Raw genomic sequence first — 27,755 nt, 5'->3', positions numbered from 1 at the left:
CTTTTTTCATACACACGACTGTAAACCTACTTCTGCCCCACCCTGTGTGTTGGCATAAAGACCAAGATTACATAAAATCTTTAAGTTGTACTGGGTGAGAGCACAGATGTTATCAAAGTCTTCTGCTACTTGTTACTATACATGGTTATAGAACCAAGCAAAGTAGATTTATTACTTTATAAAATGCTTGATCATTATAAAACAGAAGTCTTTAAGGGTTAAGATACTAACAAAGTGGTAAAAATGTAGTTGTTTTTTGTACTGAGACTAGAAAAGCAATGGCATAAAAAATTCACCCTGGCTGGTGTGGCTCAGTGAATTGAGTGCGGGCCTGTGAACCGAAAGTTTGCCAGCTCGATTCCCAGTCAGGGGACACGCCTGGGTTGTGGGCCAGGTCCCCGGCTGGGGGCGTGCAAGAGGCAACCGATCCATGTATCTCTCACACATTGCTGTTTCTCTCCCTCTCTTTCTCCCTCCCTTCCCCTCTCTCTAAAAGTAAATACATAAAATCTTCTAAAAAAATTTATGGAGTATCGGATCATATGAAAAACAAGGGCTGTCCTGGCTGGTGGGGCTCAGTTGGAGTGGAAGCTGAAAGGTCACGGGTTTGATTCCCAGTCAGGGCAGTACCTAGGTTGTGGGTTTGGACCCAGGGTGGGGTGTTCAACAAGCAAGTCTTTGTAAAAAGGGGTGCTGGGAAAACTGGATATTCACATGCAGAAGAAGGCAGTTGGACATTTACCTTATACCTTGTACAAAAATTAACTCAAAGTGGATCAAAGACCTAAACTTAAGAGCTAAGATTATAAAACTCTGAAAAAAACAATCTAATATCTTCATGATGTTGGATTTGGCAATGATTTCATAGCTATGACACCAAAAGCACAAGGAAGAAAAGAAAAATAGATAAATTAGATTTCATCAAAATCAAGACCTTCTGTGCATCAAAGGATACTCTCAGGAAAGCGAGAAGATGAACTACAGGATAAAACAAAATATTTGCAAATCTTGTATCAAATAAGGGATTCATAACCAGAAAATATTAAGAACTACAACTCAAAAAACAAACAAACAAAGCAATTTTAAAAATGAGAGAAGGGGCCTGGGTGGTGTGGCTCAGTGGATTGAGTGCCGGCCTGCGAACCAAAGGGTCACAGGTTCCATTCCCAGTCAGGGCACGTGCCTGGGTTATGGGCCAGGTCCCCAGTAGGGGGTGCATGACAGGCAACCACACACTGCAGTTTCTCTCCCTTTCTCTCCCCTCCCTCTAAAAATAAGTAAATAAACTCTTTTTTAAAATGGGTTAAGGACTTAAATAGACATTTTTCCAAAGGAGATATATAAATGGCCAACAAGCACATGAAAAGGTATTCAACATTATTAACTAGTCATTAGGTAAATGCAAATCAAAACCACAATGAGATACCACTTTACATCCATTTGGATGCCTATAACCAAATCAGCAGGAAATAGTTCAGAGTTGGTGAGAACTGGGAGAAGCTGGAACCCTTGTGAATTGCTGGTGAAAATACAAAATGGTGCAGCCACTGAGGGAAACAGCATGGTGATTTCCTTAAAAATTAAACAGATTTATCATGTGACCCAGCAATTCCACTCCTAAGTACACACCCAGGAATCAAAGACAGGATTCAGACAGTACCCTGCACATTCACGCTCACAGCAGTATTGTTCGCAACGTCCAAAAGGCAGGAACAGCCCAGGCGTCCCGTGACAGATGAACGGTTAAATGAGATATGGCATGTATTCACAATGGAATATTATTCAGCCATCGAAAAAATGGAATTCGGATAGATGCTACAGCCGCTGTGAAATAGCATGCTTAGTGAAATGAATGAGACACAAAACTACAAATATGTATGATTTCACTTAGATGAGGTACTTAGAATAGACAAATACATAGAGACAGAAAGTAAAGCAGGGTTACCAGGGGTGGGGGAGGGAGAAATGGGGACTTACTTTTTAATGAGTAGGAAGTTTCAGTTTGGGAAGAAAAAAGTAGAGAGATGGGAGATGGTGATGGCCACACAACAATGTAAATGCAGTTAACGCCACAGAACTGTACACTTAAAAATGGTTAAAATGGTCAATTTTATGTTATTTCCATTTTACCACCAAAAAAGGATTTCTCAACTTAAAAAAAAAGTGGTTAGGATGGCAAATTTTATATTGTGTGTATTTTATCACAATAGAGAAAAAATATATATATGTATCTTGAAAAAAACCTAGACCTAGTTTCAAAACAAGATGATTTCTGAGGTCCCTTCTAATTCTAAAATTTTTTGAGACACCATGATAACAAAGAGAAAAGAGAAAGAGAATCTAGTCGAGGAGTAAGCTCCTGACCCCTTGTTCTTCTGAAGTAACAGTGTAACCCTACCTTTCTTCCAAGTGATTATAAAAGGACCAAGAAGTTCGAGCAATGGCAACAAACCCAAATGCCTGCAGAGGCCGGGCAGGAAACACAAGCAGGGGAAGCAAGGCAGCTGGGGACGGTGGTAAATCTGAGGCCACATGCCCAGTCTGAAGGGAGCAGCTGCACCTCTGCCCTGGCGAACTGTCTCCCTGTTGGAATGTGGGCATGGTAGTGGATTTTCCATTCTGTAAGTGAAACTGCATTGACGTTTTTATGTTAAATGTTGACATCTAATTTTTTAAAAGTTGTTTTTAAAATTACAAACCAAAGAGAACGTGACTGTAGTCCCAGGCACGTGTAGTCGGCTGACCACTAGCTTGTGATGTCTTTCGGAGCACAAAGGCTGGATCCAGAATACAAAAGGAGGAAAAGAGGTGCTAGCAGTCAGATCCTCTCCAATGTTTAAAGTCAGCATACAGATCAGGAATACAAATCAGGGTCTAAATCTTTCTTATTCTTCTTTGTAAGCACCAGTGGGTACTAAATATTTCAATTAGGTGTCATTTAATATAGTATAGCTTTTAATGGGCCAGATTTTAGTGGGACACTTTGAACATATGTTCAAACGTGGGAGGGAGTGCCCTGCACATGGTAGGTCATCAATAACTGGTAGTTATTATTATTTTAAATCAAGGCTCCAATATAATTTGAAAAGTTAGTATGAAGCAGATTTTCAAAACCAATCCTATCCTCTAAAATAAGAGATGATAATAATATAATCCATTCAATAATTTATCCTCTATATAGTGATTGGAAAATGGTGGGCCTTCGTATTAAATAACCAAAAAAAATCATTTATGTATCTTAGGTTCTAGGAAAATAGTTATTGGCATAACAAACGAGGTTCTTGCCCTCAAAAAGTTTACAATTTAATAAGGGGAATGAACATTAAGTAAAGAGTCATCCAAAAAACATGTAGCCAGAAACTACTCTAAATGGTATGACTAAACATTGCAGGGCGATGTGAAAAAGAGTAATGAAAGGTATGATCAGATGGGAAGGGGGGTCACAGAGAGGGCTCCTTTAAGGAGCTGACCTTTAAACTAAGACCTAAAAGGATCAAGATTCGTTAGCAACCTCAGGGTGTTATGTATGGAGCAGGAGGAGGGTTGGGTGGGAGAGGAGGTGGTGACAACGCATTCCAGGAATGCTTGTGTGACATGTGTGACAGCCCCAAATAACCAAAATAGAAAAAAGGGAAAATTAAATGGAAGGAGATGTTAAGGTTGTTGAAGGCAGTGAGCTGAAGGCTTTGAAGGGACATCAAATGTCAATGTTCTCCCTGGAGAAAAGATTCTGATGAAGGAAGTAAAAATTTAAAAGAAAAAGAAAGAAAATTAGGAACTGAGAAGAAATAAGTGAAACGGGAGATAGGAAACAGGACTTTGAGGCTGAAGAAGTTGTTTACTGGCCACATCCGGTTTCCGGGGAAACGGGAGGCGGGACGCACCCGCGGGAGCAGGTGAAGATGACTGGCCAGAGGAAACCAAGAGTGAAGAGATTACATGGACAGATTTGTGTCTGCATTTAAAAAATTACAAAAGATACAAGCAGTCTTTAATATTTCAAACCAGACAGCCACCCTACCCCTGAAGTAAGTACTGCTAACCCTCCTAGAATGGTTTTTAGTGGTAAGGGTGAGGATTAGTGACAAGCAAAATCAAGCGGAAGTTTGAGGTGATTACACAGAAAAATCAGACCAAACCTTTTTTTCCATCTAAATTGTCTAGAATTTTCCTTGAGATCACCTCACCCACTATAAGATTAGATATTTTAGGAAAAAGTAACAATTTTTATCATCTGATCATTCAGACCCATTGCAATTCCCTGTTTCCTAGAATGTGAGATGCTTTTAAAAGAGCAGGAATTTTGTTCAAATCTCAGATTATTAGACCACAACTCAATGAGCGCGGGAATATCTGTCTCTTCAACTCAATGCTTTATCACCAGCAACTGAGAGATTGTTTGTTGAATGAATGAATATACCCATACTCTGAAGATAAAACCACAGTGAATTCAGAGTAAAACATAAAAAGGGGGGCAGGGGGAGGGGAAAGGAAGGGAACAAAAAGGGATGGATGAAATTGGTGATACTTCAGATTCTGGCATTCATTCTTGACTCTTCTCGCCACACCTCACACCAAAATCCATCGGCAAGTCCTGTCCTCAAACCAACTCCTTAAACAGGTCTGTGTTTCCACGCCACTTGCTGTTCTATTGTAACCAGCTCCTAACTGGCTTTTGTCTTCAGTCTTACTACCTGCCTTCCCTTCTATCTTCTGTACTCTGAAAATACTGCACAAATTCATGAGGTTGTACTGATTCCTTTCCCATGTGCTAAGCACCACCACAATGAATTTCTTAGCGTTTCCCAAAGGAGCCATGTTGTTTCCTGTCATCACACTTTCACACATCTTGTTTTCTCTTTTGAGAATGTACTCCTTATTTGCTTAACAGCTTTCGCCACTCCAAGATCCGTCCCAACTGCCTTTGCTCCTTTATAGCCCTCCCCAGCTTCGGCAGGAAAAACAACTTCCCCCGTGCCCTGTCACTGAATCTTATACAGGGCTCTGATCATCACTTACACTCCATGGAAACTATTTCTAGACTGCTCTGTTTCTCCTTCTGGTAAGTGAGCTCCTTGAGGGCAACTACTGCCATGTACTCATTCGGATGTCAAGCATCTCATACACTGTCTGATGCAGAACACATTAAAAAAGAATACTCTTCCTAGCCAGCTTTCTGGCTTCTTTGGTTTTGGCTTTTTCACTCATAACATGTGGGACCCAGAACAAGCTATTGAACTTCTAGATCTCAACTTCATTTTCTATACAAAAAATATAACAAAAGTATCTACTTACCACATAGGATTGTTGTGAAGAAAAATGAGATAATCTACATAGGAGGCACTTAATAAATGTTAATTGTGCCCTGGCTGGTGTAGATCAGTAGGCTGAGCACGGGCCTGCAAACTGAAGGGTTGCCAGTTCAACTCCCAGTCACAGCACATGCCTTGGTTGTGGGCCAGGTCCCCAGTAAGGGGTGTGCAAGAGACAACCACATATTGATGTTTCTCTCCCTCTCTTTCTCCCTTCCTTCCTCTCTGTCTAAAAATAAATAAATAAAATCTTTTAAAAAAATAAAAGAAAAAAATTTAAATGTTAATTGCTGCTATTACTATTATTTCGTGTGTTTTTTAAAGATTTATTTATTTATTTTTAGAGAGCAAGAGGAAGGGAGGGAGAGAAACATCAATGTGTGGTTGCCTCTCCAGTGTCCCCTACTGGGGACCTGACCTACAACCCAGGCATGTGCCCTGACTGGGAAACGAACTGGCGACCCTTTGGTTCATAGGCCAGCACTCAATCCACTGAGCTGCACCAGCCAGGGCTCATTTCTGATATTATATTTTTTATGTTTTGAAATTCCACTTGGATCTTTTTAACATTATCCATTTATCTCTTAACCAGACTATGTTTTCCTTTACATATAAAACTGTTCAAAGGTCCTTGTTAGTTAATATGATCATCTCTGTCATTTCTGTGTCTGTGTTTCTATTGACTGATTTTTTTTCCTAGTTATGGATCATATTTCCACCCCTTTTAATTTTGGCAATTTATTTTTTATTTTTTAAAAGATTTTATTTACTTGTTTTAGATAGAGTGGAAGGCAGGGAGAAAGAGAGAGAAATAAAATATCAATCAATTGTCTCTCACAAGTGCCCAGCCAAGAACTGGGCTCACAACTCAGGCATGTGCCCTGACTGGGAATCGAACTGGCAACTTTTCTCTTTGTGGGAGGACATCCAAGCAACTGAGCCACACCAGTCAGGGTCTGTCAAGCAATTACTAATTGGATGCCATACTTCATGAATTTTATGTTATTGAATGCTGGATTTTATTGAATTCCTTTACGGAGTATTAGTTTTGTTTAGGTATACAGTTAAGTTACATGCATATCAGTTGAATCCTTTTATGCTTTTAAGTTGCTCAGGACTCTAACCAATGCCAATGTTCTGTGTATTTTGAGGTTTCTCAACTCTGACTGGTAGAAGTGTGAACTATCCCTAGCCCTATATATACTCTAGGAATTGTTTGACTTACTGTTTTCTAGTGGTTCTTTTTCCAGCCCACATATGGGCAGAGTTTATAGCCAAAGACTCAAATATCTGCCTGCAGCTCTGCAGAACTTACTGAGCTACCTATCCCCTCCTCTCTGGTACGCTGCCCTGTAAATTCTGGCTCCCTTGGCTTCCCTTACCCCCAGTCTCGGTCTCTTCAACTCCCCTCCTCAACAGTCAAAGGCTGCCAGGCTCCTTGACAATCTTCTTTCCTGTTCTGTCTCTTGGTAACTGCCTCTCAGGGACCACAGTCCTATTTCACACACTGGACACTGTCTGATTTTCTAGCTGTTTATGGCAGTACAATTCCTTTAGTAGGCACTTCTTCATGGGCAGAAGAGGAAGCACCTATCACTATTTTATTAAATGAAATATATATATGTTGGTAAAAGCACAAAGCTCAAAGTTAAATTCTAATAAACTGAAAATAAACTATGGACAAAAGCTCTTTTGAGCCAATATCCCTAAACAGAAGTAAAGATTTACTTTAAGGGAATTTCAATCTTTGCCAGACTTAAAAAAATTCATATTAATCTTTCTATATTGAAAGAAATACCAAAGTGAGAAGTTGAATTTTAAAGGTTTATTGCATTTGAGTAGATCTTTTTGTTTCCAAGAGTCTAAAGTTGCCTGGTAGCAGGAGGTTCACTATAATCTTCATGAGGCTATTTGAAATTCAGACATAGGAAAATTAGCATCATTCAAATTTCAAATACGTAGAAATGACTCTGCATCCCTGTGCCTGCTAAAAACTTGGATAAACTCTTTCAGGAGGAATCCAAGTCCTTAGTTTTCTACAAGTGGCTTCATTTTTAGATGTATTATGCCGGAACTCTGCTCCTCTTTGCTACCTCCCAGAAGAGTTATTTCCTCTGGATAGTGCTATAAATAATATGTGCATGGTACTCTAAGGAAGTTGTCTTGCAGGAGAATAATATAGGAGAGGCTCCACTGAGTAGGAGTCTGATACTTGGAATTCTAATTGAAAAAATGGGGCTTAATATTTTCTTTTGCAACCTTGCCTCTGAATGGTTTTTACTCACTTTGGATTAAAATTGGGGACCCTCACATTCTGGGACTGAAAAATATTCTGAAGTTTCTTGGAAGAAACTGAGAATATACTAAAAGTATTTAATCAAAGATTTTAGTATTGCCTAGACACAAATGTTGCATTTGGTCTTTAAGAAACCAGAAACTGGTTAAGAAGCACAGTAAAAGATATCCAGCACAAAATCTAGGTCTTGTATAGAAACAGGGAGAACCTGGGGGTGCTCCCTCTCAGCAGCTGGATAAATCAATCACTGGCAGCTGCTATAAGAAAGATAAAGAAACCCACATCTGCTTAGAGTTCAAATGCTATATGGATCCCATGTGATTGTAAATAAATTCTTGAAGAGGCCCCAATTCTAAATCAGGAAGAGAATTAAGGACATTTAAAGACTGTTTTCCATAGTTACCTATCTCCATGTGCTATTTCACAGAAACCAGCTCAGTCTATATGGACCACTCTTCAATGCAGTGAGTATTCAGTGCATATTTGCTGACTGATTAAGGCACTGGGAAAGGATCAGGAAATAGTACGAAGTCCACCTACGCATGCACAGCACCCAGTTTTGTTTATATAGAGAGTGATAGGTTAGCTTTTCTGCAGTAGTTCACTTAAAATGGGGCCACACTGGTTTTTGCCGATCAGTATATCTGTAAAGGAGACTACGCTATTCTCAGGACACTGAGTATTTCTTGTGTGGTAGTGTAACCAAGATGGATGATTTCTGGAGTTCATGTCACAGAAAACTGTATGACTGGACCAGTAGAAACAGCAGAAATAGCACATTAGCAAATTAGTACATCTGAGTTTTAGTTCCAATTTGCTACTAATCCACTGTGCAATCACATAAGTTGTATAATTTCATTATTTATAAAATGGGCACAACATTAGCTACCTTACCTATTTCTTAGGATAGTGGAAATGGTCTAATAAGATACTACAGAGGAGAAGTTTTAGAAAAAAGTTTTAGTGGCTATATATAAAGTAGCAGTAACAGCCATTAGAGCAGGATGGGGTTCTTATAAATTCAACAAAAGCAGGGAGTGTGCCTGTTCACTTACTCTAACACCACTGCCAGGCACATGGTTAAGTGTAGCAGAGATATTTGTTGAATGAATGAGGAAACAGTTTAGGCCTCCCTCTAAGTTTCAATCACTAAACAAACTGTTTTAAAGGTATTCAGCACTAGTTTGGAGTAACATAATGTAAAGGTGGGAATACAAACACGCCCTTGAAAACAGATGTGAACAAAGATTTTGATGAAGAGGTTCTAAATCTGAAAATTTTGGAGCAGATTAATCTATTTTAATATTCTGAATGTAAAGATCTAATTCCATTTTTAAAAAGAAGTTCTCAGTGGGTACCTTTTGCCTTTCATCTCCCTGAGATCTTTAAAGTATCAACAAAGCCATTTTTTAAAATCTTCACTTGAGGATATGCTTTTTTTAAAAATTGATCTTAGAGAGAGAGGAAAGGGGTGAGAAAGAAACAGAGAGAGAGAGAGAGAGAGAGAGAGAGAGAGAACATTTATATGAGAGAGAAATATCAGTCGGTTTCCTCCCATATGCTCCCCAGCCGGGGATTGAACCAGCAACCTTTTGGTGTACAGGATGACACTCCAACCAACTGAGCCACCCTACCAGGGCAATAAAGACATTTTTAATCTGTGTTTTTCTTAATACATTCCTTAAAATATGATCAGAATATGCCACACCAAGAGTATGCAAATATAAAAATGTGCATTTCCTAGTGCATATAGCTCCTCTCAAGGATTTGTAAGGTGAAATGAAAAACTTACTTTAGTCAACTTTATTCTACTTCCCCAAAACTGTATTTCTAAAACCTGCCCTATGTTTCCTGCTGCTTACTGAAGCTTTTTAACTGTGTCCTAAAGAAATGCCAATTTTTCCAAACCTTATATTGTACTATTAACATTAGCCAAAAGATGGAAGCAACCCCAGTGTCCACCAATGGATGAATGAATAAAGAAAATGTGTACCCATACAATGGAGTGTTATTCACACTTAAAAAGGAAGGAAATTCTGTCACTTGCCACAACATGCATGAATTCTAAGGATATAATATTAAATGAAATAAGTCATTCACAAAAGGATAAATATAATATGATTCCACTAATATTGAGATATCTCGAGCAGTCCAATTCTTGGAGACAGAAAAGTAAAATAGTGGTTGCCAGGAGCTGGGAGAAGGGGAGAATGGACAGTTAGTGCTTAATGGGTACAGAGTTTCAGTTTGGGAAGAGGAAAAAGTTCTGGAGGTGGGTGGGAGGGATGGGTTCAGAACTCAATGAGTGCACTTAATGCTACAGAACTGTACACTTACCTGGAAATTCATCACTGGTCGTCTTTCTCACCTTACATGCCAAACCAAATCACCAGATCCCGAGGACTGTATCTGAAAGCACCCCTTCCATCTCTGTGGATGCTGCCTTAGTTTTGGCTCTTGCTCTCTCTCACTTCAACTGACGCAAGTCTGCTAACTATGCTCCCGGCCTCCAGTACTGCCCTCTAAGCCATTTCCACACTGCCTCTAGAACGCTCTTTCTAGAACTCAGATATCACCACACCACTGGTCTGTCTAAAATCCCTCATACAGTACTTAAGAAAATACAACTTCTTTTTTATGCCCCCCTGCAAAAAAAGGTCTTTCGGGACCTGACTCTTTTATTCCATTACAGACTCATCTCCCCTCACCTCCTTCACAAACCCTAGTCATTCTGATCTTCTCAGCTTCTTAAATTTCCCAGGTTCTTTTATGCTTCTACACCTCAGCACATGCTCTGCCCAGAATGCCCTTCTCTCCTTTACCCCTGTGGACAACTCCCACTCTTCCTTCCCCACTTAGGTCAAACAGCAGGTTCCCAACAATGGGAACCTTCTCTAATCCACTCCCTCACCCCAACAATAATATTCCCGTCCCACACTCCTGCTCAGGAGTTTCCCTCTTTGTATCCACATCATTTCTTGAATTTACTGCATGGTATTTTAGTATTTGCCAAGAGTAAAGGCTCTGGAGCCAGACTGCCTGGGTATGAATCTGGCCCCAACATTTACCGTTTAACCTTGCCAAGGTACTTAACCCCTCTGATCCTCTGTTTCATTAGTGACAGTGTCTACCACAGAGGAACGTCGTGAAGAGTAAGTGAATGACTACAGGTAAAGTGCTCAGAGCTTCGCCTGGCTCTGAATGCACTCAGTAGTGATGGTGGTAGGACCGGAGGTAGAATCTCTGACACAAGACAGACAGCTCTGCAAAAGTGGGATGTGCCTAGAACCTTGAATAGCATGCATTCAACAACATTTATAGGAATAAGGGAAAAACAGAAGTGTGGAAGGAAGCAGGCAAGAAAAGAATTGTGGGAAGACTTACCACCATTTTTGCCCACAGTTCGGAAGCATCTCCAAAAGGCCCGTAAGAACGATGCCCTGTTGTGAGGGGTGGCTTGGATGAAGCTGAATTCCCGAAAGAGAATGTGAGTTCCCTGACATACACTGTTAAAACTGCAAAAAAAAAAAAAAAAAATCAAGAAGTCATCATTAGATAGGTAGTTACAAAAGGCTGAAATCAGAATGAAAACTCAAGACCAGAGAGAACCACTGCCAAAAGGAGAAAAACATTTTTTCTCCAACAAAACTCTGAACTATAGCTCCGGCCAGGGAGCTCAGTTGGTTAGAGCGCTGTCCCAATACACCATGGTTGCGGGTTCAGTCCTGGTCAGGGCACATACAAGAATCAACCAGTGAGTACATAAATGGGTAGAACAGCAAACTGATGTCTCTCTCTCTCTTCCCCCTGCTTCCTCCTCTCTCTCTAAAATCAATACATTAAAAAAAATAAAAAATAGAGGAAAAACTCTGAACTATAGATGAGACTAAGTCTTTCCAGAAGGAAGTCTCTTCACATAACCATATCCCTCCTAAAACCGCTGGAGTCCAATTCTTCTGCGTGCTCCCCCCTCCCACATACACACACCGAGGACATTTTAATCGGTCACTGGAGCGTCTTATATAGAGGGAAATCTTTCCGTCTTTAACTGAATGACAGCGGCACTCATATCCTTTTGGAGAATACTCCTCTCCCTACATGTTTTGGAATTATGTTTCCTTAAAAATATTCTTTCTGTACTCTGACCTATATCAGCTGCCATAAGAACAATGTAGCTTATGGGACATAGCTAGCTTGTCTGTTCCAGTTTAGGGGTGGTGTTGCATACTTCTCTGACAATAACCTCAGAGGAAAATCCATGCGCCAAAGGATATAAAAGGTTCCAAGCAGAACACTAAAAGCAAATAAGAAGAACAAGGGTAGAAAGTGGCCTCTGCATGAAAGTATGAAGCAAAGCCCCAGGGCCCAAGTGAGTCATTGTTTAAGCTGGGCTGGGGAAGGGGAAAAAATATACTCCATTGCCTTTGGGTTCTTCTGCCAAAGGAGTAAAGACTGTAGAGCCTGGCGTAATCTAAAAATGGAAATTCCACCAAAGAATAGGCAATTATCCAGTAATCAACACTACCAAAGGCAGACTTCAGGTTCCACAAAACTCCTAAATTCCCTGACAAGTATTGCCAATCGTGAGTGGAAAATGTGTTCATCTTTATAGAGAGGCAGACATTAAAAGGAAGATGGCAAGCAAGAGAGGGACAGTGGTCATGCTAAATGCCACTTTTAATTTGTTGACTAAAGGGAGAAAAAAAATTCCAAATCTCTGAACTGAACAGGAAAAAATTTCAGGAGCCACGTACTCCATTTTCCTTTCCCCTGACCAAATTCAGAGGGAAGTGTCTAACCTCTCTTTAACATACAGTGTGCTACAGGATAAAGTTAACCTCTTCCTTTCAACATTAACAATGCTGTATGAGAAAGCAAATCACACACTCTCCTTCCCTCTTGGAAAAGTAGCACAGAAATCTATTTCTAAGACACTATGAGGAAGTATCAGGACCACACCTGGCAAAGAATTAGGTCAGATGAGAGATTGTTAAAAGGCGATGGAAGTGTTAACTTTAACTGTGCAGTTTGTGGCAGTGTTATTTATTGTTTTGTGTGAAGGAAAATGAAAAAGAAAGCAAATGAACTGTTACAGGTAAATGGAGTTGGCTACATTTGTAGCAAATGAAGTCTAAAGTGATAAAATTCTAGCCTAAACTTACGAAACTATCCAGCAAAGCACTGGCCCCAAAGTGTGCTTTATACCCCACACAGAGAATGCTGCCGCCTAGGTCAAGATCCTGCTTTAAAGGAATTAATACTCGTTAATTATTTCCTCAGAGCAGCTTTTTAAAAATATCTTTTAAAAAAATCTAGCAAATAATTTATGCATTAGAGAACCTGGCAGAGCCTCATTATACAAATAAGAACAAACTTCCCCCAAAATTTATAAAATAGGAATTTTATAAAACAAATGGATAGAACAAAAGCATATAATATTGAATATGAAAATATTTACAATTGCATTTACACTACTGCCTTTAGATAATCCATACTGATAAAATTCACACTTAGAGCCACAGCTCTTCAAAAAAAAAATTCACATTTAAATAAAAATAATGAAAAACATTTGATCAGGGTGGCAGCTGGTCAGTATGGGGGTCATAATTACTTTGCTTAAAGAGTTAATAGATGATCTTAACATGACCAGTGAAAATTCTTTTAGATAAGACGGCTGGAAGGAAAAGGCAGAAAAGGCAAAATTGCTAAAAATTTTATTCTTCTTCTTCTACCTGAAATATCCTTTCTCTACCTCCATCTGTTAAAATTCTACCTAGGCTTCCCAAACTATCTCAAATGCCACGTTTTACATGAAGCCTCTTCCTGAGCCGGTACCCCACCTCAATTCCCGGCACACCTCACTTATAGGTGTCTCCTGGCACTCGCCATTTGCTGTGCTGTTTGAAAATTACTGGACTCATTTCCCCTACGAGATGGAGTTCTAAGGGGTAAGCAATTAGATTGTACTTAACAAGTGTCCTGTGGGGAAATATTTTGAGGCTGTGAAAATATACTGTTAACTCTTCAAACTTTCATTTCCTAGTTTCAGCATCTATTGATAATTCTTGCCAGAAGCAGTAACAATTATGATGGATTTGCCAAATGGCAATTTTTCTAGTTACATCATTTCATGTACACTTATAAATTGACTTTCTATAGTAAAGAAGAGCTAACCTTTCTCATTCATTCATTATTTACATTAGTCTGGATTCATGAACTCTTACTTTATGCAATAGGTTATAACCCTTTATTACCACTATTTATTTTGATGGTCAAATTATCCCAGATATAGCTATGGAAGCTCCTTCAAGCTGACTTCTATATACTTTTGACATGTCCATCCAATTCTTTGATGATTTCCTTACTTTTTGATAGAATAAGATGTTCCAGGCTCATCTTGTTCTTTTCCTACCTCATCCTGGAAGCAGCCATTTCTCCAAGAAGCCCAGGTTGCTTTTAGTAGAAAACAGTGCTTAGAAACCAAGATCAAGGTATGTGCTGAATGTGCTTTTTGCTCCAAATGTGTTATTGCTTCTAGGCTCCCTCAGAAAACAGTTAAGAAACAGATGACGGTACACATACACACACCCCCTATATTCATTTCTGTATATCTAGCTATCTACATATATTGAAATGCATGGGCTCACACTGATTCAATCCCAATTCGTTGTTACAGGGTACCTTCTATTCTTCCCCCTTTTTGTATTTGAAAATTCCTCTTCTCATACAGAGAAATCGGGCTCCTATTGTTCATAATATATATTTACTTATTTGCTCAACCCTAAAAGGCACAGCAATTGATAACTCATGCTTCTGTGGAAAAACAGCCTACTAATTATAGTTCAGTGCTTGTTTAGAGCTCTTTTTATTTTCAGTCTGAGGGCGGGCACATAGTCCAAATACTGTATCCAGTATTACTTAGTTCCCCCAGTTCCCTCAGTATGTTTATGCAACTCACTGGAAATACAGTTTGCTTCAGTTGTTTCTGTTTGTATTCAATTTTAGGGACCCTTGTCCTTGTTAATTCTATAAACAGATATCTTGCCTATGTGAAATATTAACAGAGTTCCAAAAGTAAGTGGCACCTTCCACTCTCTCGCCTCCGCCACTTTAACCTTTGGCCCCGTTTCCAACAATGGCCTGTAGGTAATGAATCTCATTGGTCTCTGGCTTATTCTTCCTGTGTGCATTTTTTCTCACATGAGCAGATACATATACATATTAATATTCTTAATTCTCCATCTTTCTTATACAAAAAGTAGCATGATAAAGATACCCTCTTGTTCAATTCATAAGGATCTGATTATTTCTTTTTAACCTGTCATGAATAAGTAGTTCAGGAAATCTCTGGATCCTCTGGCCACAAGAGAACCAGAGATAGCAAAATTAAATTCTCTTTGTTAATGATATGTATCTTAAAAGCTAAACATCAATTTATTAAAATGAAATGGTCAAGAACCAGGGTTCCAGGTAGTGGTGCAACTGCAGGCAACAGGGCTGCTGCTCAGCCAGTGGGCAGAGGTGAGCTGCAGGGGCAGGGAGGTGGGCCTGGGAAGTGGCAGCTGGGCCGGCCGGGAGGAGCTACAGTGCCCGAGGATTCCTTGAATTCAGAGCAGGGGCCAGAAGATGCAGGGGAGCCAGGACCTTCCCCTGAGGAACATGTCCCTGGCTGACTGGACCTGTCGTGTGGCAGCACCTTTAGACTAGGAAGACTCAGGATACATTCACAGCTGGTACAAGACCGCCAGGGTTCAAACCCAGGAGAGAACTATTCAACATGAAGTTGAAAACACCTGCCCCTCTTGCTGGCAACTAGCTCCCTTCCTCTGATAGGGAAGACAATCATCGTGATTGCTACAAGGATGTTTGCAGCACTGCCAATCTGTGATCCTGTGATTCTGTTACAAAACAAATACTCTACCTTCCAAGTAATTTTGTGGTTGAATACATCTTTTTGTGGTTATAGAGGAAGTTTTTAGTTTTATAAGTGAACTTTAAATGCTCCCCTTTACATCTGTAATATTTTTTGCTTAATACACTTAAAATGGTAGGCTGACATTAACATTTCTGAGACTAAATTGCCTCAGAAACTCGAAACTCGAAGGATCCCACTGTAAGACATCCAGTCAAGACGGAGGCATAGGTAAACACAGCTCGCCTCCTTGCACAACCACAGCAAAAATTACAACTAAACTACACAATAACTATCACCCAGAATCATCAGAAAATCGAGGTGTATGAAAGTCTACCAACCAAGAAACTGAAGAAGTCACAGTCATCCAGATAGGCAGCAGGGGAGGAGATGTGGAGATGTGGAACACCTGGTCCCACATCCACATGTGGTGGATAAAAAAAGGGAGGGATACGTTGGGAGTGAAAGATCCCAGCCCCACACCAGACCACCCAGCCCAGGGTTCCAGTGTCAGGAAGATAAATCCCCGTAACTTCTGGCTATAAAAACCAGTGGGGACTGGGGTGGCAGAAGAAATTAAAGGATTCTCTGGCGTTTATTCTTAAAGGGCCTGCAATGGACTTAGGACTTATGCAAACTCACTCCATCTGGGCTCCAGCACTGGGTCAACAGGTAGAAGGGCACCAGTGGCACATGGGGAGACACTGAAGTATCTGGCATCAGGGTGAGCACTAGGGGCAGCCTCTCCCCATACAAAACTCCAGAGGCCAGGCAGTGGCCACTGTCCCTTTTCTGAGCCCTCCCCCACATAAAGCTACAGAGCAGCCCTCCCCCACATAAAGCTACAGATACACCATATCTGACACTCCAGCAACCCGGTTCACACAGGTTGCCCTGGCCTGGTGATTACCTAAGGCTCCACCCCATTCAACTTGCAGGTGTGCTTTTCTACAATAGGCCATGCTACTAAGACAGGGAGTCAAAGCAGCCCTACCTAATGCATAGAAACAAACACAGGGAGGCTGCCAAATTGAGGAGACAAACATGGCCCAAATGAAAGAACAACACAACTCAAAAAAAAAAAAATCAACAAAATGGAGATAAGCAATCTATCAGATGCAGAGTTCAAAACACTGGTTATTAGGATGCTCAAGGAACTCACTGGGTACTTCAACTGCATAAAAAAGACCCAGGAGGCAAAAATGAAGGTTACACTAAGTAAAGAAAAATTTACAGAAAATCAACAGTGGACTGGATGAAGCCAAGAATCAAATCAATGATTTGGAATACAGGGAAGAAAAAACGTTCAATCAGAATAGCAAGAAGAAAAAATAATTTTTAAAAAATGAGGATAGGGTAAGGAGCCTCTGGGACAACTTCAAATATACCAATATTCCAATAATAGGGGTGCTGAAAGAAGAGGAAGAACAAGAAATTGAAAACTTATTTGAAAAAATAATGACAGAAAACTTCCCTAGTTTGGTGAAGAAAACAGACATACGAGTTCAGGAAGCACAGAGACTCCCAAACAAGGTGGACCTAAAGAGGACCACACCAAGACACATCATAATTAAAATGCCAAAGGTTAAAGATAAAAAGAGAATCTTAAAAGCAGCAAGAAAAAAAGCAGACAGTTACCTACAAAGGAGTTCCCATAAGACTGCCAGCTGATTTGTCAAAAGAAACTTTACAGGCTAGAAGGGACTGGCAAAATGTACTCAAAGTGATGAAAAGCAAGGACTTACAACCTAGATTACTCTATTCAGCAAAGCTATCATTTAGAATGGAAGGGCAGATAAAGTACTTCCCACAGAAGGTAAAGCTAAAGGAGTTCATCATCACCAAGCCACTACTATATGAAATGTTAAAGGGACTTATTTAAGAAAAAGGTAAAAACTATAAACATTAAAATGGCAACAAATTCACAAACTGAATATGAAAAACAAACTAAGCAAACAGCAGGACAGTACCAGAATCATAAATATGGAGATCACTTGGAGGGTTATCAGTTGGGAGGTGAAAAGGAGAGAATGGAGGAAAAGGTGCAAGGATTAAGAACTACAAATTGGCAAGAACAGAATAGACAGGGAGATGTTAAGAACAGTATATGAAATGGAGAAGCCAAAGAACTTATATGTATGACCCATGGACTTAAACTAAGGCAGGGAAAGCTGGAGGGAATAGCAGGTACTTGGTGGAGGGGGGCAAATGGGGAAGAAATGGAATAATTGTAATAGCATAATCCATAAAACATACTTAAAAAAAAGAAATGGTCAGAGTATGTCTCCTAAATTGATTTTAAAATAAAATAATTAATAAAATTCCATAGTTCTCCCATTTTATTAGCATAGTATTTAAATAACTCTAGAGTAACATATCAAGAAAGTAAAGCAGGAGTTGTGTTAAAAAATTAAGTGATTTAGAAATCAGACATCTGTAAATATGTTAAGCTAGTGTGAGTCCTTGATTCAATTGCATTTTTCTCATTAAATAAATAAAGCTTGGGGGGGATGGGTGAAAAAGGTAAAGAGATTAAGAAGTGCAACTTGCTAGTTATAAAAATAGCCACTCAAGGACTACCAAGGACAGAATTAAATATAAATGTAATAATAGTAGGTCTATAACACAGACATTCACATTCCACATGTATAAGTAATAAAGAGCAAAAGAACCAAATTAAAATATTCCAACTCATTTTAAATGTGCCAGGAGGCAAAACATTGAAAGCTCCTGCAATACTCCCTATCTTCCAAATATTCCCGTGCTTTTACTCAAACTAAAAATGGCCAGCGGGCGTTGACCTACATAATTAGATTTGACTGTAGCAGTTCAGAGTCTTCATAGCTCATTCTCTTACCCCTTCTTCTTTCTAAAACCAGGCCAGATCACTAAGAGCAGACTTCTGTTAGAACTGGAGTTGTCTCCTGCTGTTTTGGGATGAGATTTATTTGGAAGGAATCCTAAACAGATCTACCAAAGAAGCAAAATATGAGAACGAATCACATCCGATTATGCACTGGCCCTACCGAGGTGGTACACAGAACAGGGACCAGCCTTTGAAAGACAAATAAGTGAAAGATCCAAAACATCTTAGGAAGAGTCAAGGCAAAGTAAGCTTCTGTTGCCTCTATAAACAGAAGGAAAAAAAGATATTCTGTGTAGAGGGGAAGTAAAATGTTTGTGGCATACTTCCCACTAACAGATTGGCAAAATTAGCAGACTGGAGTTTTGTTTTGCACCAAACCCTTAAAGATATATATATTCCTGTGGCATGATTTGGTCCCCTGAACTAACAATCCCTGGATTTGTTCTCCTTCCTTGTGAAATTCAGATGAAGTCGAAGCCATTAAATGTTTTCTTTCCATTGCCTATCTGCCACAGAATTTGGCAGCGCTAACCTGATGAGCGAGATCAGCAAAGCATGTCTGTGTTGCAGAACCCCGACGTAGTTTGGACAGCACACTTGAACAGAATTGCCTCACATCAATTTCTTGCTAATAGTGCTGCAAAGAAGTTTCTGCACATAAGTTTAATGCTCAATTTCTAAGAACTTCTAACTCTCTACTGGGCTGTTGTTATCTGTTGTTCAAGCATACAACATACCTATCACAGGAAAGAGTAAGTGAACAATATGATCCCATATCCAAGGGGAAATTTGACAAAGTGGGGCTTTAACATGTGGTACATTTCGAAGAAGGTTCTGCTGACAGATATACATCAGGGGAACCAACTGCAGATTCTCTGTTGGCCAGGAAGTACTAAGTGTAAAAGTATAGAAAATAGAAATCAACCACATTACAGATGGGTACTCAAATCCTCTTCATCTTCCCATTCCAGCACTGGCTAAATTGGAAGTAGAACGTCCAAGATCTTTGGCTTCTTAAAAATCCCAATTTAGGAAGAAATCCAACAGGGACTAATCAATCTCTAGTCACTTTCTAGAACAGGTGAGCCAGTTTGTGAGAACTGAGTTGTCATTGTGTTGAATGGCATTCATAATCTCTGCACAGCAAAACAACTACACCAGAGGCTTATCAGTTCACTCCAGTGTCCTAAGTACTTGTATTGCATACCGGGATTTCTTCTGCCTGAGTAATTCTCAGTAGCAGAGCTAGTTTTCAGACCAGCATATCAGTGAGATCACATCTGTCTGCATTTTGAAGACAAGAACTCACGAGATGGGCCCTGAAAGCTGTGGAAAGCTTCTGCAATGGTCAGTGTAAGCAATGCTGAGTCTTCTCTCCTTGGTTATGTCATCGAGTGTTCTTCTATCACAAAACCCCAGAAAGAACCTTCTTAAAGCACTTGTCTAACCCACCCTGGGCCGATGCTAAGGGGAAAGGAGACTGTTTGCAGACAGGGCGATCTCCAAGCACATTCTCCCCAAGAAGGCTAATCAAAGGACTTAGTTCTCACTTGCTCTTTCCTGAAAGTAAACTGCTCTTTATTAGATCTTTGTTTTTAACTCAGTTAGCCCCCCGCCAGAGTTAAAAATGTTTCAAACTCCCTTTTCAAGCCTTCCAACTTCAAAACTTACTGCTAAAGGCCTGGCAAGCTGTGGTAAACTCCCAATTGCATGTCAGTGGAGAAGCAGGATGATTCATTAACATCTGCTTACTCTTTGCAATTTTAAGTGTTAAGGAACATCCTTCTCTCTCTCTCTCTCTTTTAAAGGATTTTATTTATTTATTCTTAGACAGAGGGGAAGAGAGGGAGAAAGGGAGAGAAACATCAATGTGTAGTTGCCTCTCGCATGCACCCCCACCAGTGACCCAGCCCACAACCTAGGCTTGTGCTCTGACTGGGAATCGAACCAGCGACCCTTTGGTTCACAGGTTGGCACTCGATCCACTGAGCCACACCAGCCAGGGCAGGGACACCTCTCTTATAAGGTTGTTTACACCATGCCAATAGAAACAGGCAAATGAATACATGTACCTCAGGATGGGAAATCAATGCACAAAGCACTGGGAAAATGTTACTACATACATATTCTTTACAGCATCTTAGAAATTTAAATTATAAAAAGACAATGCAGCAATTTAGAAAATGCTTTCCATACACTATAAAAAACAAAAAAAATATATAAATTATAATTTTAACTACATTAAAGTAGGTCTGCATAAGGAAAACATTAAAAATTTAAAAGAAGATTGTATTTACTAATTGTATTAGGGTTGTTGGCTTATAATTGATTTATTCCTCTGTCATCCAAATATTCTGCAGTGTTATGTTAAGTTTTTGTAATAATTTTTTTTAAATGACACTTACCATAAATGTCTAGTTTGTCTCATTCCTACAAGGCCTCTAAACCGACCTCTGGACAACAGAACTTCCAAGAGCTTGCCTAATTTCACTTGAAATGCAGAGTGATTGTGTTTTCATGGTTTCTCTGAGGAAACATCCCTCGCCTTACAGGAAAAGTTCCTGGACAAAGAGTATTCCTTTAGAATGTTGCAGTATTTCTACTAGAACTCACCTCCTGCTACATGTTACATCTCATGTTCATTCATCTGTGTTCTCAAAACCGGTCACCTGTTATTTTTTTCTCTTCAGTCCTATTTTTTAACCAGACATCTCTTTTGCCAACTGGCTTACCTCATCCTTAACATAAGAAATGTTTGTTAAAAGAGGGGTGAGGTGGAACATAAACAATAACTTGGAAATAAATGTGTACCTTAGAAAGTAAAATATAATAGCCCTGGCTGGTGTGGCTCAGTAGATTGCACGCTGACCTGCAAACCTAAACATTGCTGGTTCGATTCCTGCTCGGGGCACATGCCTGGGTTGTGGGCTTAGTCCCAGGTTGGGGGCCTGTGAGAGACAACCAACTGATCGATGCTCCTCTCACATATCAATGTTTCTCTTCCTCTTTCTCTCTCTCCCTCCCCCTTGCTCTGGAAGCGAATGAATGAAATCTTAAAAAAAAAAAAAGGAAGAAGTATCATGTGATCCAGCAATTCCACTTTGGGGTTTATAGTAAAAAGAAATGAAAGTAGAGACTTAGATATCTGTATACCGTGGTCATGGTACTATTGTATCATTCACAATTGCCAAAAGATGGAAGCAACCCAAGTGTCCATCAATAGATGAATAGATAAACAAAATGTGATATACGCATACAATGAAGCATTCTTTTAATGATTTTATTTATTCTTTTTTAAAGATTTTATTTATTTTTAGATAGAGGGGAAGGGAGGGAGAAAGTGAGGGAGAGAAACATCAATGTGTGGTTGCCTCTTGTGTGCCCCCTACTGGGGAACTGGCTTGCAACCCAGGCCTGTGCCCTGACTAAGAATAGAGCCGCTGACCCTTTGCTTTGTAGGACGGCACTCAATCCACTGAGCCACACCAGCCAGGGCTTATTTATTTATTTTTAGAGACAGGGGAAGGGAAGGAGCAAGGGAGAACATCAATGTGTGGTTCTCCCCCACGTGCCCCCCGCCCCTGGGGACCTGGCCTGCAACCCAGGCATGTACCCTGACTCAGAATCAAACCTGTGACCCTTTGGTTCACAGACCAGTGCTCAGTCCACTGAGTCCTACCAGCCAAAGCCATATATTGAAATATTAAGCTTCAAAGGAAACTGTGATACATGCTACAACATGTAGACCTTGAAGACATTATGTTAAATGAAATACTCCTGTCACAAAAAGACAAATATTCATGATTCCACTTATATGAGGTACCTAGAATACTCAAGTTTACAGAGAGAGAAAGTAGAATAATGGTTTATCAGGGGCTGGGGGAGGCGTGAAGGGGGAGTCAGTGTTCACTGGTATTGAGTTTCAGTTCGGGAAGATGAAAAAGTTCTGGAGATGGGTGGTGGTGGTGGCAGCTGCAGAACAGTGTGAATGTGCTTAATGCCACAGAACCATACACTTAAAAATGCTTAAAATGGAAAATTTTATGTTATGTATATTTTACCACAATAAAAATTAAATAAAGTATGTATTGGTGTCAAATTCCCAGTATGTCTATTTAGAATTGCCTGATGGAATGAGAAATTGGACATTATAACCAAAACATTTTTCAGAGTGGTTCTGAAGTAAAAATGACTGCAGAATTGCTACTTAAAAGTGTAAACCAAGGATAGTAGCTTTGGTATCACTTAAAATCAGAATCTCATGCCCCGTTCCAGACCTACTAAATCGGATTCTGCATTTTAACAAGATCCCTAGGTGATTCACATGCATATTAAAGTTTGAGAAGCATTAGTCTGGGGTAAATCTAATCACTTCCTAGCTGTGTGACTTTGGGCCAGGTACTTAATTTAACCACTTTGTGCCTCAATCATTTTTTAATATGTAAAATGGTGGTAATAGAAATACTTACTACATAAGGTTGCCAAAGATTAAATGTGATAATAATGCATGTTGTATAATGCCTGGCACATTCAGGGACTATTAGCTATTATCATTACTTTGCTGTGCAGAAGATCTGCAAAAGTTGATTTTGGGGGCTTTTCTTAAAAATAGTATACTTAGGCCCTGGCTAGTGCGGCTCAGTGGATTGAGCACTGGTCTGTGAATCAAAGGGCCACTGGTTCGATTCCCAGTTAGAGCATATGCCTGGGTTGCAGGCCAGGTCCCCAGCAGAGGGCATGCAAGAGGCAACCAGACACTGATGTTTCTCTTTCTCTCTCCCTTCCCCTCTGTCTAAAAATAAATAAATAAAATCTTTAAAAAAAATAGTAGACCCAGGAAGTCAGTATTTTCCAAAAATAAGAATAGTGTATAGCTTCAAGAGATAATTGTGAAAAAAGAGTATCTGGGAGATATAGTGTTGGAAAAGTACAAAGAAATGAAAATGCTTTCTTCAGAAGACCCAATAGAGTAGAGGTGTCAAATTCATTCACAATGGGGAGATTCTTTTTTTTTTTTTTTGGTAAAGTAAGGGAGGACCAGACTAATATTATTTACAAAGTATAAATGGAATGGAAGCAGCCTTTAATGAAACAACATCCTGTTTTTAAGATATTTGGGAAATCAAGTGGTGTGTATTTCACACGTCTGAAACCCTCACCTGGGATATAAACTCTCTGCCGAAATATCCCAAGTACTTTTGATCTATGCGATAAAGGACCAAATATTTGTCTGAGGGAGCGGGGTGGGCGAGCGTGAAATACTGACGAGGGAAGAGGCAGAAGGGCCGGCTACACAGGAGCCCTCGAACTGCTAGCACCTGCAGAAGATGTTGCTGAGTTCCTCATTTCTCTGGCAGGAGATCCTTTCTTGTCCCAGAAAAGACTTTTGGAGACAGAGAGGATTTAAAGAAATAATATTGTTAAGAAGTGAGGCTGCTGGGCTTGCACTTTACTATCCGGAATCCCTTTATCTTTCTTGAGAGCCCCCCCAGATCTCTTTTCTTCTAGGTCAGTAATTTAACACTCTCAGCTCTCAATTCAAAGCCTGTAATGACCTTGCTGTGCTGAATTATTAGCCCAGGATATAGAGAGAGAGAGAGAGGGAGGGGAAAAAAACACTAAAAAACAACAGAGGCCTTTTGATCAGAGCACCAAACTGCAGTTCGCTGTAACTCAAGCTGTCCATTCTTACATGGCAGGAATTAAGGACTCCCCCTGCCAGGCAGGACCCTATTAAAAGACAATAGCTGTTTGAAAAGGGTAAGCAAGTTGATATGGATATAATAGGCCACATATGGGGGCCCCTTTCTACTCTGAAATAAAGCTCCTTCTTAAGAGTTGGGAGCTGAGAAATCCAGTATTCAGTAGGCAGGAGGAGGAGGTATAATGGAAGAGAGTGGGCAGCCATGCAGAAATGCTTGAAGGTGCTTCAGGAAAAAGGGAGGAGGGCTTTGGGGAGCCGGAAGAGGTGAGCATCAATCACCGAGGGGAGGGGCTTTCAGAATGGCCAGGTGCGAGCTTTTTAGGGCCAATGATGACAAAGATCTGGCTGGAACCAATATAATGGTTGGTTTCTCTAATGGGTTAACAACAACAAAACAAGCAGCAAAGTACTAAGCTCTTGCCAAGAATGATGCAGCTGGCAAAAAGAAATCCTTTCTGCCTTGTTTTAAACAACTAAAAATGTGAGCATCTTAAACTCCAGATGAATGCCATCTAGTGCTACTAAATGTTCTTATTGTTTTTAAAAAAGCTCTGCCAAACAGAGACAGTGAACCCCAAAGAATCCACCTCTTGCCTACAATCTACACCCCTCCTCAGATGCAAGAGGTAACCACAGGACACAGGACTTCTTACTCTATTAGTTAAACCATGTTTACTAGTTAACTCATGTTTGCTAATTGATCACCAAACACTCTGTCCATTAGTGGATGATGCTTCTGGAGAATCTTAAATCCACACAACAGAATGTCCTAACCACTGTTTTAGCTATCTGTAAGATCTTCTTAGTATGTTACAAAACAAGGAATGACTTAACAGTGATGCAAGGTATTTAAACACATTAATCTAGCTGTTTATGACTAAATTCTAGACCCCCAAAGTCCTAAGCAAAAAATATCAGAAAGATCTTTTTCTTTCTTCTACCACCATGTGCTAATTGCCAAATGAACAATGCTCCAGTTCCCATCCACTACACTTAACGGGCTAGCTTCATGGAATCACAGCAAAGAAGATACAACAGATCTCTAAGACTGGCCTGTTTTACTAAGTGGTCAATAGGACACAAAACTGAGCTTTAGCAAATTAAAGTGTTCCCCTGGTTAAAGAGAAGACAAAGATTCCCAAGGGGAAAAAAAAAACTTTTTGATCACCACTGGGCTTAAGACTCCAAAGTGAATATATTATTTTTATTAAAAGTTACTAGAGGTTATTGTTTCCATCAAATATTGCAATTCCAAACTACTCTCCACTATGGACTCTGGTTCATTTCAGATGGTGTCATCACGTAGGAAGGGAGGGATGAGAAATAAAGAGCAATGGAGAGCACCAAACACTGCGCTCCTTCCCCAGTTCATATGGTGACCATACGGTGACCATATTTTTAGAAGTTCAACTTGGGACATACAGTCTAAAAAGGTTTATTTAGTTTGTGGTGGTCCACTTCCAGGTGTGAGAAACAGCCTAAAGATTACGTATATACAATGACTGGATATGTTGAAATGCCATATTAACTGATAAACATTAAATACCATATTATCTAGCCCTGGCTGGCGTAGCTCAGTGGATTGAGCGCAGTCTGAGAACCAAAGTGTCACAGGTTCGATTCCCAGCCAGGGTACATGCCTGAGTTGCAGGCTATAACCCCCAGCAACTGCACATTGATGTTTCTCTCTCTCTCTCTCTCTCTCTCTCTCTCCCCCCCGCTTCCCTCCCTAGAAATAAATAAATAAAATCTTTAAAAAAATAAATGCCATATTATCTGATAAATCTTAAGAGATATATGGCCTATGTAATATAAAAAATAAAATTCATTAAACAGAACAGCATGTATAGTATGGCACCATTTATAAAAAACTACATATCTAGGAGTGTATATATAAGTAGAAAGATGTTTGAAAGAACACAGAAAGTGGAGGAAGGGAAAAAAACTGAAGAAAGTTTCTCAGAACTGAAAGACACGAGTTTCCAGGGTAAAGGACCCGTCAGCCTACCACCACAAATGCAGACACACATCAAGGAACATCACTGTTCAAAACTGGCCCACACCTTTGACTGGGGGCGTGGCAAGATCACTCTGTAGAAGAGCAGGTAGAAGAGGAAATATTGGTGCAGCTATCTTTGGAAAATACAGTCTGTCACAGTTGCCCCCTGGCCACAGCAATTTACAGTTCTCCCAAATGCAAAATACACCCTGACCCACTACAGCCCCAAACTCCAGGATCCTGTTATACAAATCAAGTCCAGGTACAGATGCAATTACAAGTGCAATTTCTTGGGTACAGTTCCTCCAGTATGGTTCCTCTTTCTGAGCTGCTGTAAACTAAAGAGACAAGTTACATGCACCCACACATCAGGGTATAAAATAGTGATACGGGGATAGGATAACCACAATAGACTTCCATTCAAAAAGAAGGTGAATGGGTGGCAATCTAGTAATTACTGGTCCATTGCAATTCTGAAATCTACTCAGGTATGTCTTATTTCCTCTATTCATGTCTGGTACTTCCCCCTGGTAATGATTTTCCATGGCTTTTCACTTTGTACTCTGGGCTTTTGGTTCCACTTTCTGAATCATACTTTCACTTCCACAAAACATAGCCTCAGTTTACAGCTGAGCAGCTTTCTTAGCTTGCTTCCTGCCCATAGAGTCTGGGGGTCCAAAGGCCACTTTTTATTTTGTATTATCTCCATCCTCTTAAAAAGTGATGGTTTTTCCATTAACTTTATTGGGTTTTACTCCAGTAGACAAAACCTATACCCACAAATCTCTCTGAGACAAGTCCTTCTCTGTTTGGGTCTCCCCATGAGGCTACTGTGGGACAAAACCCTTAAGATCCCTGGCCTTTGGTCTATCATAGACTCCAGAAGAGTCTATGAGGCTCAACCTTGAAATCTTCCTGAGGTCTTAACAAAGGGTTCATCTTTATCCTAAGGCCCCATTTCCCTGAGAGCACTCTAAATTTGATCTTTGTCTTGAGACATTCTTTGAGTATTTTTTTGCTGGTTGGAAAACATGTCCTGAACTCTCAATATTTCCTCTAAATTCTACTTGAAAACAAAATAGTTCATTCTTTAGTACATCCCTCTCACATTTCACTGTAGGCAGTTAGAAAAAGACAGGTAGCCCAGAAATCTCCATAACTAGATCATCACATTCTTTAGGTATCTTCCCTACTTTTCACATTACTAAAGGTGTCATTCACAGCAAGGGTCCTCTTATCTCCAGTTTCCAGTAACATTTTCCTCATTCTTTTAAGCCTTCATTGATGGTCTCCTTGAGGCCCATCAGAATTCCACTAATAGTCTCATGGTCCTTCCAGTCTTTGCCTGCTGCCCGGTCTTAAACCAATGACACTGGTTTTAGGTTTTTGTTCCTGCAGCACCTTGCTCGAAGTAACAAATTCTGTTGCAGTCATCTACTGATGCATAATAAACCGCACCAAACGAAGTGGCCTAAAAAGTTACTATTATGTTTATCGATTTAGTCAGGAATCACACAGAGTGCAGCCAAGATGGCTTCTCTCTACTCCATGATGCAGGGACCTAAATTTGCGGGACTTTTATGGCTGAGGTTGATTCAAATGGAATGACTCAAATGGGTTGACTCATTGGGGATGGAATCACCTGGAGCTTCTTCACTCACATGTC

At 40.0% G+C, this 27,755-nt stretch overlaps 1 protein-coding gene across 5 annotated transcripts in view; it reads right to left on the bottom strand.

Moving 5' to 3' along the window:
• The window catches only part of CSTPP1 (centriolar satellite-associated tubulin polyglutamylase complex regulator 1), a 157,828-nt gene that overhangs the window by 83,468 nt on the left and 46,605 nt on the right, over positions 1–27,755 (bottom strand). For all 5 annotated transcript variants that reach the window (XM_045825245.1, XM_045825243.1, XM_045825247.1 and 2 more), the window contains one exon: positions 10,993–11,123. In XM_045825245.1, the coding sequence (XP_045681201.1) occupies positions 10,993–11,123 (131 nt within the window). The remainder of the gene's footprint in view (positions 1–10,992; positions 11,124–27,755) is intronic.

Source organism: Phyllostomus hastatus, unplaced genomic scaffold (genome assembly GCF_019186645.2).
Source record: "Phyllostomus hastatus isolate PE091 unplaced genomic scaffold, TTU_PhHast_1.1 phas_scaffold_585, whole genome shotgun sequence".
Lineage (NCBI taxonomy): Eukaryota > Metazoa > Chordata > Mammalia > Chiroptera > Phyllostomidae > Phyllostomus > Phyllostomus hastatus.
The sequence above is the reverse complement of the archived record's forward strand: the minus strand, read 5'-3'. Positions and strand labels throughout refer to the sequence as shown.